The sequence below is a fragment of the Herpailurus yagouaroundi genome, unplaced genomic scaffold (assembly GCF_014898765.1).
Source record: "Herpailurus yagouaroundi ecotype Mexico unplaced genomic scaffold, PumYag 180, whole genome shotgun sequence".
Lineage (NCBI taxonomy): Eukaryota > Metazoa > Chordata > Mammalia > Carnivora > Felidae > Herpailurus > Herpailurus yagouaroundi.
The window spans coordinates 5,182,126-5,196,554 of record NW_024412411.1 but is presented as its reverse complement, the minus strand read 5'-3'; the positions used below and the strand labels follow the sequence as shown (position 1 = coordinate 5,196,554).

Below are 14,429 nucleotides of genomic sequence, written 5' to 3'. Positions count from 1 at the left end.
AGATAGATAGATAGATAGATAGATAGATAGATAGATAGATAGATAGAAGTTCAAAAACAAGCCAAACTAATCAATGGTGCTAGAAGTCAGGACAGTGGTTCTCCTTGGGAGGAGGTAGTGACTAGAAGGAGAACATGAGGAGCGCTGATAATGTTCTATATTTCTTTTTTTTTTTTTTAATTTTTTTTTCAACGTTTTTATTTATTTATGGGACAGACAGAGACAGAGCATGAACGGGGGAGGGGCAGAGAGAGAGGGAGACACAGAATCAGAAACAGGCTCCAGGCTCCGAGCCATCAGCCCAGAGCCTGACGCGGGGCTCGAACTCACAGACCGTGAGATCGTGACCTGGCTGAAGTCGGACGCTCAACCGACTGCGCCACCCAGGCGCCCCTAATGTTCTATATTTCTTGATCTGGTTACAATGATCTGTTCTCTTTGAAAAATCATCAAGATATTATTTGTGTCCTTTACTGCAGTGTGCTAGATCTCAATAAAAAGTAATGAAATTAATATTCCTTAAAGACCCAATAGCAGAAAAAATACAGCATCTTTTTTTTTTTTTTAATTTTTTTTTAATGTTTATTAATTTTTGAGAGAGAGAGTTTGAGCAGGGGAGGGCAGAGAGAGAGGGAGACACAGAATCAGAAACAGGCTCCAGGCTCTGAGCCATCAGCCCAGAGCCTGACGTGGGGCTCGAACTCACGGACCACGAGATCGTGACCTGGCTGAAGTCAGACGCTTAACTGACTGCGCCACCCAGGCGCCCCAAAAATACAGCATCTTAAGAGGAGAAGGTTGCTGGGGGCATCTGGGTGGCTCAGTTGGTTAAGCGTCCAACTTCCACTCAGGTCATGATCTTGCCATTCAGAGTTCAAGCCCCGCATTGGGCTCTGTGCTGGCAGCTCGGAGCCTGGAGCTGCTTCAGATTCTGTGCTCCCTCTCTCTCTGCCTCTCTCTCTCAAAAATAAACATTTAAAAAAATTTTTTTAAAAAGGAAGAGGTTGCAGAGATAAAGCAAATAAAGGTATCTCTTCATGATATAATTTTAGGCCTTAAAGTCTAAAGAGCAGAAGTTGGAGAACCTTCCTGGCCTTCAAATTACACCACCTGAAAAGGCAGCTATTTCCTCTCCTATTTGTAAGATGACCTCTCATCTAAAGTACATGTACTCTAGAATATGACACAGTATAATTTCAAATTCTCACTCTCAGAATGACAAAGTACCAGAGAAAGTATGAAAGAACCACCTCTTTCCAAAGTGAAAACAACACTTGGTGAATATATCTGAATGGCTGTATTGCATGGGGGAGAGGGATGATTCTGGGGGCAGTTGTTGCATTAAACGTTTGTAAATACTTCATTCTAAAATAAATTAGAGGGGCGCCTGGGTGGCTCAGTCAGTTAAGCATCCGACTCTTGATTTCGGCTTGGGTCATGGACTCGTGGTTCATGGGTTCGAGCCCCACATGGGGCTCTGCGATGACAGTGAGGAGCCTGCTTAGGATTCTGTCTTCCTCTCTCTCTGCCCCTCCCCTGCTCACTCTCTCTTTCTCTCTCTCAAAATAAATAAATAAACATTAAAAAAAAATTTTTTTAACATATTAGAAGCCTTTGAAGGTGAGGCTAGTGTTCTTACATTACATCATATGGGTAAACAGATGAGCTGGGTTTCCTTTCTAAGCCAACACAGCAGTAACCCAGCACAGCTATTGTCAGCCTTCTCATTATAATGACCTTCCTTTATACTTTCACAAAATAGCTGCCAGACAATGAGCGGTAACTCCTGAGTCTGTACATTCAGACACAGGCAGAAAAAAAGCCTACCAGACATTCAAAGACTTTATTTCCCGTGCACTTTATTACTATAAAGACCCAGATGATTTTTATTTATGTTTAACCTACGCATGTCAGCCCATTTTCTAGATGGAACAAATTATTCAAATACTAAGATCATCTAGGAACCTATACCGTATTCACTAAAAATACAGCGGCAAAATATCAGGATATTTATGGCTTTGAAAAGTTCCCTGCCTACTAACTACCCACAAGACAATCCAAAATCATTATTTTACCAGGACAATTTCCCCAGAACACTGCTCAGTGACTGCTTATTTATTACAGAAACACACTTGTACAAAAATTTCAAAACATTCGCAAAATATCATTGTTCTTATCACTCAATAACAAATGTATTCTCATAAGAAACAATTTAAGGGGTGCCCGGGTGGCTCAGTCGGTTAAGCATCTGACCCTTGATTCCAGCTCAGGTCATGATCTCATGGCTTGTGGGTTCGAGCCCTGCATTGGGCTCTGAGCTTAGAGCTCAGAGCCTGGAACCTGCTTCGATTCTCTGTCTCCCTCTGCCTCTCTGCCTCTCCCCCACTCGTGCTCTGTCTCTCAAGTCTCTCTCTGTCTCTCAAAAATAAATGTCAAAAAAAATTAAAAAGAAACACCTTAAATCATTAAATTTCTCAAAAAATACACAGTAACTCTTGGGAACTGCATGCTGATTTTGTAAGTAGTAGTTCTTTCTCAGCCCATTCAGCTCTCTTTCCCTCTAATGCACCTCTACTCCCCCGTCACATCTCAACTTAGGACTTCCTTTCTGTCAGAAACCTTTCCTAGCCATCCTCTCTTAACTGAGATAAATAATACTCTTCCATGTTTTCAAAAAATCCTGTTGTTCCCTGGTACTATGATTGCATGTGTCAATTATCCTAGTCTCCCTCCAGCTCATGTAGTTGACCAGACAGAAGTTAGAAACCCCTGTAGATGATGCAATTTAATACTGGATAACATAATTTGGCATAAATCAAGAGGATCCAGCTCTCTTCTCACGTGCACGTACCCACAGAGATGAAGTGTTAATTCATCTGGTCACAATTCAACTGAAACATAAACTTGGTTTGACAATCACTCAGTAAGTCATAAAAAATATTTATACTGTGAAGTCAGTTTTTTCCCCAAAGATTTGAAACAGCTCAGGCAGTCAACATTCCAACCAAAGTTTATGGTTCTGATAATTATGTCACATGCTTTCCCTAAAAATATAGGCTCTAGAACTTTGTTTATTCAATTATAAGTCCTATCACTGACCTCCACTAGACCTCTAACGAATATTTAATCAGTAGAAGGAAGGAAGCTGAAGGAAATGTGATGTAAAGGGAGGCAGCACAATGCTGTAAAAGAATGGGGCCCTCTGGTTTTACCAGTCACTACCAGCCTAGGAGCCTAGAGCAAGTTCCTCAGCCTGCCTGAACCTCAGTTTCCCTAACTACCAAAGCAGCACGTATCTTACCTTGTAGCACTGCTATCAGGGTAAGAAAAAATGTACATCACGCATCCAACACGCTACTTGAATCACAGGTGGGTACTTAATAACTGATGCCTCTTATTTATTAAAGAAACACACAGATACAGGGAAATTTCAACCCACATGTAAACTAGCACCACTCTTACTCCTACCATGAAACTCTTAATTTTGTGATCAAAGTTTAAAAACTCCCTTTTTGCAAAAGTATCTAATGATCAACTTTATAACTGTTAAAGATAGGTGCACGTGGGTTCATTATACAACTCATCTGCACTTTTGTAAACATATAAAGTCAATGTTAGAGAATCTGGGTACCTCCATTCTTGTTGCTTCAATCATTTTAGTTATTAATTAACCAATGACCCTTCAATCTAGCCTTCTCCTAAACCAAAAAAAAAAAAAAAAAATCCAAGAGTTAACAAATGGTTTGGAGGGTGTGACATGCTAGCTGAACTAGAGACCTTTAAAGTTAAAGCATACACTGACGACTAACTGTTCTACACTAAATGTATCTGAGAACAAACCATGACTCTTGACTTGTAACTTGGAGACACATCTCTACCATCTAGCCTGTCAAAGGTGGATTATTCATTACTCAATGCGATAGACATTTGTTGGACTTCTTTGGATGAAGCACTATGCTACAGACAATAGAAAATAGATAAATGAAATAGTTGAGTGACTTTGCCTACCAAATACTCCTAGTTTTGTGTGACGTGTAACTGCACCCTTGCCCAAATCTCTCTCCTGCTAACCAGACCTTAACCATCATCTCGTATCTCTCCAGGTCATTTCCTCTGTGGCCCTGATCCTCTGTTCCTTTGCCCCTGTTGTCATACTTGCTGAGCAAGACTTCAAACCACCCCTGCTCATCCCACCCCACATAGCCATACTAGCTTCTTAGCCAGTTCTTGAAAACCTCAGGTACACTCCTGCTTTTGTACCTTCCTGTTTCTTGGCCTGCAACAGTCCTTCCCCATATAGGTACATAGCCTGTTCCCTCACTTCTTTCAATTATCTGTTCAAATGATTTCATCTATGTGACTACCAGAGAAAAACAGCAATCCAGACTGCCAGATACTCTCGGATTCTGCTTTATTTTACTCCATTATCTTTATTACCATCTAACATAGTCCAATTTATCATCAATTCTTTATTTTTGAAGCAGAGAGAGAGATTGAGAGAGCGGGGATGGGGCAGAGAAAGAAGGAGAGAGAGAATTTTAAGCAGGCTCCATGCCCAGCGTGGAGCCTGACACAGGGCTCAATCTCACTAACCGAGAGATCATGACCTGAGTCAAAGTCAAGAGTCAAATGCTTAAACCAGTGAGCCACCCAGGCACCCCCAATTTATGATCAATTCTAACATGCACTCACCTTCGCTTTGTAAGATGAACTTTAATTTTAGAAATGTTAAGATCGATAAGGTTCTATAACTTTTGACCACCAGGTGGCAGTCATCAAGAGTCACTGTCTCTACAAGCACAACCTCAAAAATAGTTGTTGTTAATATCAGCTCTTTTAAGTTAGGCACACTGTTGGCACTACCCATGCTGAGTTTGACTGGCATTTAAAATCTCTCTCCTGGTGTAAACTGAAACAAACAAAAAACCCTGTACATAATATCTATCAAAATTTTAAATTCAAAAGATTGAAAGAGCAGCAAGTGATTGCAACAATGTGCAATAACCCAGAACTCTCATAGACTGTTGGCCAGACTGCAAATGAAACAATAATCTGGGAAAGCTGTCTGGCATTATATACTCAAGGGGGTCACATGCATACTCCCTGCAGGCCCACTCCCAGATATGTATCTCAACAGAAACGTCCACACATGTTCAACCAACAGATACACAGGAGAATATTCACACCAGCACTATTCATATTAGCTCAAAACTAGAAACTAACCAAATGCTTATCAACAGAAAAATGGATAAATTCTGGTACATTCACACAATGCAATATTATAAACAAACTACAAATATACCTACAATATGAATGACTTACAATATACAGTTGAGACTCTTATAAAGTGGAAGTCAGACACAAAAGAGTGCATACTGTATGATTTCATTTCTATAATGCTTAAAAAGTAGGTAAAATTAATTTATGATGTTAAGTCAGGACAGCAGCAGTAACTGAAGAAGGCATGAGAGGGCTTCTGGGGCACTAAAAATATCCTATTTCTTGACCTGCGTGCTGGTTACATGAATTTCAGAAAATTCATCCAGTTGTATACTTAAGATATGTAAACTCTTCTTTATGTATGTTAAGTTTCAATAAAAAGTATTGTTTTTATGTAGACAGGAAGGCATAGACACAGAGCAACAAATCATGAATTTGGTATTAGAGAAGCAAGTATTTGTAGATGAAGAAAAAACCCTCATCCATCCTTTTCTATAAGATGTAATGAAATTCCCACAGATTAAGGAAGCATATTTATATTTTATTACCGAGATACCTACAAAAGATTCCATCACAGGTCAAACAGTACACCTAAAGGAAGGAAAGACTGCTAAATAAATACCTTGGAAAGGTAAAAGAAATTTCAAAGTAACAAGAAGCTAGGAAGATTGAATCAAAACTCATCCAGGACTATTACAAAAGCCCTGTGTTTCAGTTTAATTAGAAGTGCATATTTTTCTTGGTGAACATGAAAAAATGGTAAATCTTACAACAACTTGGATTAGGCTATTTTCTCTTTTCTTACTTGTTTGCCAAATACAAACTAAACACAATACAATGACTACAGAGGTTATAAACATGTCCCTGCCTTTATAAGGTTTATCATATATATTAAAGAAGCTAAAACAACCAGATGAACAGCTCTTACAGCTTTAGAATGATACCGGGGCGGGGGGGGGGGGGGACCCGAGTGGTTCAGTCAGTTAAGCATCCGACTTCAGCTCAGGTCATGATCTCACAGTTCATGAGTTTGAGCCCTGCCTTGGGCTCCGTGCTGACAGCTCAGAGCCTGGAGCCTGCTTTGGATTCTGTGTCTCCCTCTCTCTCTGCCCCTACCCTGCCCGTGCTCACTCGCTCACTCTCTCTTTCTTTCAAAAATAAATAAACATTAAAAAAAAATTTTTTTTAAGAATGGTACTAGTAGTAGAAGTATAAAGTTTTGTTTTCTCAGAGCACACAAAAAGGGAAATCTCTTCCTGCTAATGTTACAAATTATAAGAAAGCTTTTCAAAGCATCCAGACTGTGCTGTCCAATACACTATCCATTGGCCACTTGTGGCTATTTAAATTAAAATTCAATAAAATTTAAAATTTAGTTCCCCAGTATTACTTAACCGCATTTCAAGTGCTCCGCAGCCACATGTGGCCAGTGACACATGTACTGGGCAGTGCACAGAACACTGTATTCCAGAGTCAGAAAGATGCACAGATAGGTACCTAAGGACAGCTTAATCTAATATTTGGGCAAAAATACTTTTCAACCCTGTAGCCATTTTTCCATATTTCCTTTGACATCACAATGGCAAAACCGGCCACTCTGGTCTGGGGACCAAACTAAAACTATAAACCTAGGGAAAAGAGCTGAAGCCTTAAAGTTACAGGAGTAAAAACGAATATTCACAAGCTCACCAGAATTCAACTTAGTTCACCAGAGTGAAAATTTACCCAAAGCTTCAGCTAGAAATAAATGAAGCATTACCTTGCCTAATCTTTAATAGCTAATTGAAGACTGGGGGTGCAGGATATAACTTCGAAGTCAGTCAATAAACGTACTACTAGAGGAGTCTATTCATTAAGAAACATTTGCTGAGCACCTTCTATGTGCCACACATAACCGGTAACCAGGAGGAATAAGAGCATTAAGTCACTAACTCTATTCAGCAAATAGTACAGTAGCTTAAGAATCACAAACTCCTGGGGCCCCTGGGTGGTTCAGTTGGTTAAGTGTCTGACTTCGGCTCAGGTCATGATCTCGCAGTTCATGAGTTCAAGCCCCGCATCAGGCTCTGTGCTTACAGCTCAGAGCCTGGAGCCTGCTTTGGATTCTGTGTCTCCCTCTCTCTCTCTCCCCTGCCCCCGCTCACACTCTGTCTCTGTCTTTCAAAAAACAAGTAAAATGTTAAAAAAAATTTTTTTTAAATCACAAACTCCTACGCAGGGAAAAAAACAACAAATTCTGCTTATCTGTGGTTCTTCAGAAACGCAAGGAGAGAAGTGACAATGTGCCATTTCCAGCATATTCTCTGAGAGTTGTTGATTCCTATAGTACCCAATGCCCATTAATCTGAACTAGTCACAATGATTTAGCAAAAAGCAAAGAAGGAAGAGTCCTTTCCAAAAAAAAAAAAAAAGAAATGAATTGCAGTTTATCAAACCTATATTAAGCTATTAAAGAAAGAACAACCCTTGCCAGAAATACCATAATCTCAAAGCATATCCTTAAAAGGAAACATCAACAAATCAACATTTATCAAACAACTCCCAAGAAGTACACTGGGAGCTAGAGGGACATAAAGATAGTCAAGCAGTCTCCACCTCCCAAAGCTTTCATCTTCTTTGGGAGATGAAACGTTCATGAACAATTACAATGTAAGCAAATGCTGTAAGTGCTATACCCATGAAACAACTGCAGTACAAACTGTAAGCTGAAAGGACTTTGGAAGTCTTTTGTCCAAACCTCTCCCTTGTCTGAAATCCATTCTACAATATTTTTATAAAACATGTATTCAATCTAAGTACACCAGGGATGAAGATATCACAGCCTCACAGGCAATTCAGAAGCAATGGAAGCTAGGAGCCACAAAGAGGCGAAGAGTTTACATTCAAAGAGATGATGTTTAGAAATAAGAACTTGAAAGTCAAATGACAGCAAGTAAATACAAAACCAATTATGAAGAACAATACACTAAAAGAGCACTATTAGCACAGGGTCCATTATGACACAAATCCAGAGAAAAAGCAATGGGACATTGTAAAATCATTCCCAACAAGAGTTTTGATTATCAAAGGGGGTGGGGGTAGAATAAATCAAGGTGAAATTCTATTCTATCTGCCCCTAAAACCACCCACTCTTCCCTAGCTCTCCCTGCTCTGTAGGACACTTTTATTTTCACCTGAGCCAAGAGAGGAAGAGAAACTGGTATTGACTCATTAGCTACAATACGTCAGGCATGAATTCATATGTCATTGAATATATGTAGAATAAGAGCGATACTGGGGATTTGGAGCTCCTCCGAGGTGGGCTCAAGGAAACTGACCTAGAAGCCAAATTTATTATTCTATTTTAGAAACATTTAGAAGGCAGCTTAACAAAGAGGAAAGAGTAGCAGAGACCTAAAGACAGAGGTCTGTACTTGGGATCTGGTCCTGCATGTGACTGCAAAACTTGTTGGGCCTCTCTGGATGTCATTTTCTTCAGACCTACCCCATCCACCTTACAGAATGTTCTAAGAACCAAAATGGAATACATACGTAAAAGGATTCTGTAAACACAACACATCATTGATATCTATTTATTCATCTAACAAGTATTTGCTGAACATCTATAATATTCTAGACTCTGGGCAAGGTCCTTGCTCTCATGGTTGTGTTCTCTAGTAGGTGGGAGATAGATAACCAACACAAACAAATGAGTGAATAAGAATTTCCAAGAGTGATAAATGCTCTCCAAGAGTGATAAATGCTCTAAAGAAAATAAAACAGGTGATGTAAAAAGAGTGACTAGGAGAAAGGGAACCACTTTCAATGGAATAGTCATAGAAAGCCTAGCCAAAATTCTATCACTGAGACCTCAAAGACTTCTTCAGCGAAATAAAGAGTTGGGGACATAAGAAATAAGACAAGCTTAGCATGTATGAAGCACTGAACAAATGAGGTATGTCTGGAACACAGTAGGTAAGGAAAAGTATTAAGAGATAAGGAGGGAAAAGTGAACACGGGCCAAATCCGGTATGGTCTTGGACCATTAAAAGGATATGATAATTACCATAAAGCTCTTTTCTTTATCAACATGGCCCAATAAACCGAGCCATTCATACAAATATCTCAAGTATACATTATCAAAAGTAGGACGCTTCCAACTTTCTAACTTAGCAATGACATCACTAAAAAACAAGTGGAAGGATCTATACAATGGCCCTAACATGAAATTTGTAAGAACTATATCTAAACAAAGACATCATTTATTATGTTTGGTTAACACAAATAGTCAAAAAAAAAAAAAAACCCTCTATAGTAAATAGAACTGACAGAATTATAGAATTTGAGTTAAAAAAAAAATTTGAAGTTTTAACAGAGAAAATATCAGTTCCTTCAGCAAACATTTATCAAGCACCTACTATGTGCCAGGCATTTTCTAAGCACAAAAGATACAGCAAAATAAATCAATGAAAATTTAAGCAGTAAGTAAGCGAAGATTTAACTGTAGAAGTATCATAATACCAGAACTGAATTTGAACTTCTGCCTCAGCATTTTCTGAAACAGGAGTTGTAGGCTTAGTCAGTGTACCTGTCAGAAATCAAACTTACCAAGGAATTCTTAATCACTTCACTTCTATAAAATTCTGGAAAAGAAGAAAAAAAACAATAAGTGATATGAAAGAAAATAAGCTCATTAACTCTTAATCCTGCAAATTTTTAACATTTGTTCCAGTAAAACATTTGTAATATTTTCAAGGGATCGAATTTCCCTATATTTTCTACAAAAATTATTTTTCTGCAAAAAAATAAATAAACATAAATTAAAAGATTTTAAAGGAAAAAAACATTAATAAAGAAAAATCAAAGCTTGTTAAGATTTAATTTAGTAAATTTTACCCCAGATACAAATTTGAGCCCTTAGAAGTTTAGACTTTCTTCTCTCCTACCTTATGGCCACTCTGCAAAAACTGATTCCATCTGCTCTGTTTTTCTCAAACATCTCTAATATGATCATCCATCATAGTACTGTGGAACGGACAATGATCTAGCAACCAGGTAACCTAAGTTCTACTTCTACCTGTCATTAACATTCTGTCTCTTTAATCTCCTTGGGCCCATTTCTCATTAGACAACTTAGAGAATTAGACTAATAAGCAAAGGTCCTCTTGCAAGCTTTGAAATTTCATGATTCTACAAACCTTCATGCGTATTGTACATGTTAACAAAACCTGAAGGCACAATCAAGAGAGAAATGTCTCAGATAGTCACACAAACATCGCCTCTTCTGACCCTGCTGAAGTCACCATTGTGATGCTCTGTCTCTCAAGAGCTTACAAGGACCCTGGTACCTTGTGTTGCTATAAGAGAAATTTCCCAGGTGTGATGCACATACCACTGGTACTTGAGATGATTTTAGGTGATACACGGACACACTTACTTTTTTCTTACGTATTTGAATTTATGTTTCATATATTCATCAACCCCCAATTGTAAGCTCTGAAAGGACAGGAGCAATTGTTTTGTACAACTGCTGTCTCCTCAGCACGTAAAACCATTCCTGGCACAGAGCAGACACTCAATAAATATTTCGTAATTAAATGAACAATTTTACTTAGACATAAGTTTAAAAATAAGGAACTTAAACATATAAAGTATGCAACATTATAGATGAAACTCAAATATAGTGAAACATGCCAAAGAAGTCCATGACTGAAGCTTAGGACTAGTCAGGCAATAAATGAATAGCAGGCCTATGCACACATAAAACTCCAATGGGCAAGCTCTGGGTAAAGCACTTCTTGATATACTCCTTATATTACTGTAGGTTTGTCTTTCTTAAAAAAAATTAAAAAGATAAGGATGATCATTTTATTCCGTGGAGAGATAGTCACAATGTATTAAGTAGGGGAAAAAGTTCCAAAATAAAATTTACAACAGGATCCAAATTTTTATAATTATGTTAATAATGTTTATCTTAGGTGATAGAATTAGGCTGCTAACTTTTTCTACTTGGCAGTTTCTATTTTTCTATTTTGAACAATTATTTAAAATAAGAAAAGGAATAATTCTGGGGTGCCTGGCTGCTCAGTCAGTCAAGCGTCTGACTTTGGCTCAGGTCATGATCTTGCGGTTCATGAGTTCAAGCCCCATGTCGGGCTCTATGCTGACAGCTCAGAGCCTGAAACTTCAGATTCTGTGTTTCCCTCTCTCTCTGTCCCTCCCCTGCTCTCTCTCTCTTTCTCTCAAAAATAAATGAACATTTAAAGAAAAAAAAAGAAAAGGGGTAATTCTAATTGTTTTTAAAAGGACTCCTCTGCTGATGAACATTCAGGTTACTGGTAATTTTTAGATATTTCAAGTAAGTTATAAATAAACAATCATTTAGAGATATATATTCTAGACCCTTGAATCTATAAGATAAACATTTAGAAGTAAAATGCAAGATTAAAGGAAAAATAGTTTGTGTCTAATAGATATTACCATGTTGTTCTCTAAAAGTACTGTACCAATTTATAATCTTACTTGTGAAAATCCCAACATTAGACAACCCTAAGTATCATTCTTTTCATTTTTCCCATATGATTAATCAATTACTCCAACCATAAATTAACTATAAAAGTTTATGTGTGTAGGTGTATGTGTGGGTGTATTCTACTTTATGTCTAGCATGTTTATTTTTAGGGGGAAAGACTAAAAGGGCTTAAAAAATGTTTTTTTATTACAAAGTACTTTCATGTTATACTTAATTTATTTTTGTATTGTTTGAATTTATTGCAAGCATGTACTACTTTAAAATCAATGGGAAAAAAAGATATTCCTCTTTTCTTTGGAGAGAATTCCTCAATTTAATCTGCAAAGTGTCTAAATTAAACAGTTCCCAAAATATATATCTTTAGCTCTAAGAGGAGTATCACTATTTCTTCCAAAACTTTGCTGACGAAATATATGTATAAAAGAAACTAAACAATAGGCTTTCTCCATTAGACCTTCAAAACAGGCTTGCTAATTTAAATGGAGAGAGGTCAACAAAAAGGCCACATACAAAATCATGGAGTACAGGGCAATGTCTAACATGGGCCTACACTGTGTTCACCATTCTGTTACACCTAAAATAGTTTCAATAAAATTAGCAGCATGATGCAAAACAAAATAGTGAATGGAGGAGAATTCAGAGCCAAAACATAGTTCCAATCCCCAATCTACCTATCAGCTTTATCCTGGACAAGTCAATTAACCTTTTGGGCCACATGGTTCCTTCACCTTTCAAAGGACAATGACACATGGAAGATAACAAGATTACTGTGAGGCTCAAATGAAATAGCGAAATCAAAAACACTTTATAAACTATAATTTTTATTAACACAGTTCTATTAATTTTTATTAACTCAATTTAAGCAAAACTATTCGACAAGTAAATTTTCAAGTCATCCAAGACCTATTTCTACATGAAAGGGACGATTAGATACAAATGCTTCTCTATCCATGCTAAGTAAGACCTAAAAAAACAAAAACAAAAACAAAGCAATTAGAGAATGTAGAACATGGTTTCAATGGCATGTTTTGGCTGTTATGCAGCATTCCATTCATTCAACAAATGCTTTTTTTAGTACCTCAACCTCACTCATAAAGGAGGAATACAAACTTAAAGGTTACTATAAAATTATTTTTCACCTATCAGATCGGCAGAAATTCAAAAGTTTGATTGCACAGTCTATTGGTGAGCCTGTAAGGGAAAAGCCACTCATACATACCAAGTGGGAATGTAAACAAAGACAGTTTTGCAATATCTACCAAAACTATAAGTACGCATTCTTTGTACTTCCACTTCTTGGAAATTTACCCCATAGCTAAACTAGCACTCATACAAAAAAACGTACTTATGAAGTTAGTCAAAGCAGTACTGTGCATATGACAAGAACCACCTAAATGCCCACCAACAGAGGCCAGTTAAATAAATTCTGGTACATCTATTCAATGCAAAAATATTCAGAAAAAAAAATTACGGAAGCTCTCTGTGAACCAATATGGAAAAACGTCTAAGGCATTTTAGGTGAAAAATGGAAAGCACAGAAATATATGTAGTTTTGTACTATTTTTAGTTGTATTTGCATAAAGAATCTCAGAAAAGATGAACAAGAAATGTAGAACCGTAGTTTTTAGGCTGGGGTAAAAAACTAGGGAATGGGACAGGTGAAAGAAAGAGTTTAAGCCTTTATATATATTTTGAACCATGACTGCATTAGCTATTCAAACAATTAAATGAAAAAAATATACGAGGGTTTACTCTGTGCCAAGCATTGTTCCAAGTGCAGTGAACAAAACCAACCTAAAATCTTCTGGATTATATAGAGTTAATCTTCTGATGTATTCAAAGTAGCTGGCTGGCATTCCAGGAAAGGACAGGCACTCAACATTTTGTGGGTAAAAAAAGAACTATGTCTAAAGAACAAAACTGATTTTATAAAAATTCCAAGTTTAAGAGGGAATCACAATTAGAACCTAGCTCTTCATCCATTAACACATTAACACGGCTTTGTTCTTTGGGGATGTGACGATTTGAACTACCTAAAAAGTAGGCAATCTCCCAAGAGCACTAAAAGATGTCAAAAGTCAAAAAATCTCACACATAACTTCTTAGGATCTGCTGTGAATTCAGCCAACATAAAAGAATAACTTAGAAATCAGTATTTCAAATATTCTCCCCCGTAAAAAAAAAAAAAAAAACAACCTTTCTTTTAAAACTAAGAAATGATGCCACTAAACAGGTGGTACGAGTGGTTTTGTGAGAAGAACCAAATGGCCCTCTATCGTGGCATCCTACACCGAGGGCCACATAATGATCAGGAAATGAATATCTGGGCTTCTCATCAGAGGTCCAATAAGGTAAGGTGGATTAACTAGGCTTCCTAAGGAAAGAGCTTCCCAGTTCCTCCTATGGTAGTTAAAAGTTATAAAGTCTGACTTGTGTGCCCAAAAGAGGACCATAGATAGACTTCATTCAACCATGACATTTTGGAGTAGGCATTAACTCTCAGAATTATCAGTTCACTTATTTTAGGGATAAATTAAGCAAAGCTCACAAGAGGAACTAAATGTCCTAGCTAAGGGACTTGCCAATTAGTGACAGACTCCACCACTAACAGAGACTTCCCTGTGGTCTATACCAGCTATTCCCTAACTATGAGAATGAGCATTTCATTGAGGGAACTTTTAACTTCTAAACTCAAGAT

General features: G+C 37.5%; 1 protein-coding gene across 3 annotated transcripts in view; it reads right to left on the bottom strand.

Annotated features, from left to right (window-relative positions):
- UVRAG (UV radiation resistance associated) overlaps positions 1-14,429 on the bottom strand; it is a 301,824-nt gene that overhangs the window by 253,642 nt on the left and 33,753 nt on the right. For all 3 annotated transcript variants that reach the window (XM_040489399.1, XM_040489400.1, XM_040489398.1), the window contains exon 3: positions 9,808-9,842. In XM_040489399.1, the coding sequence (XP_040345333.1) occupies positions 9,808-9,842 (35 nt within the window). The remainder of the gene's footprint in view (positions 1-9,807; positions 9,843-14,429) is intronic.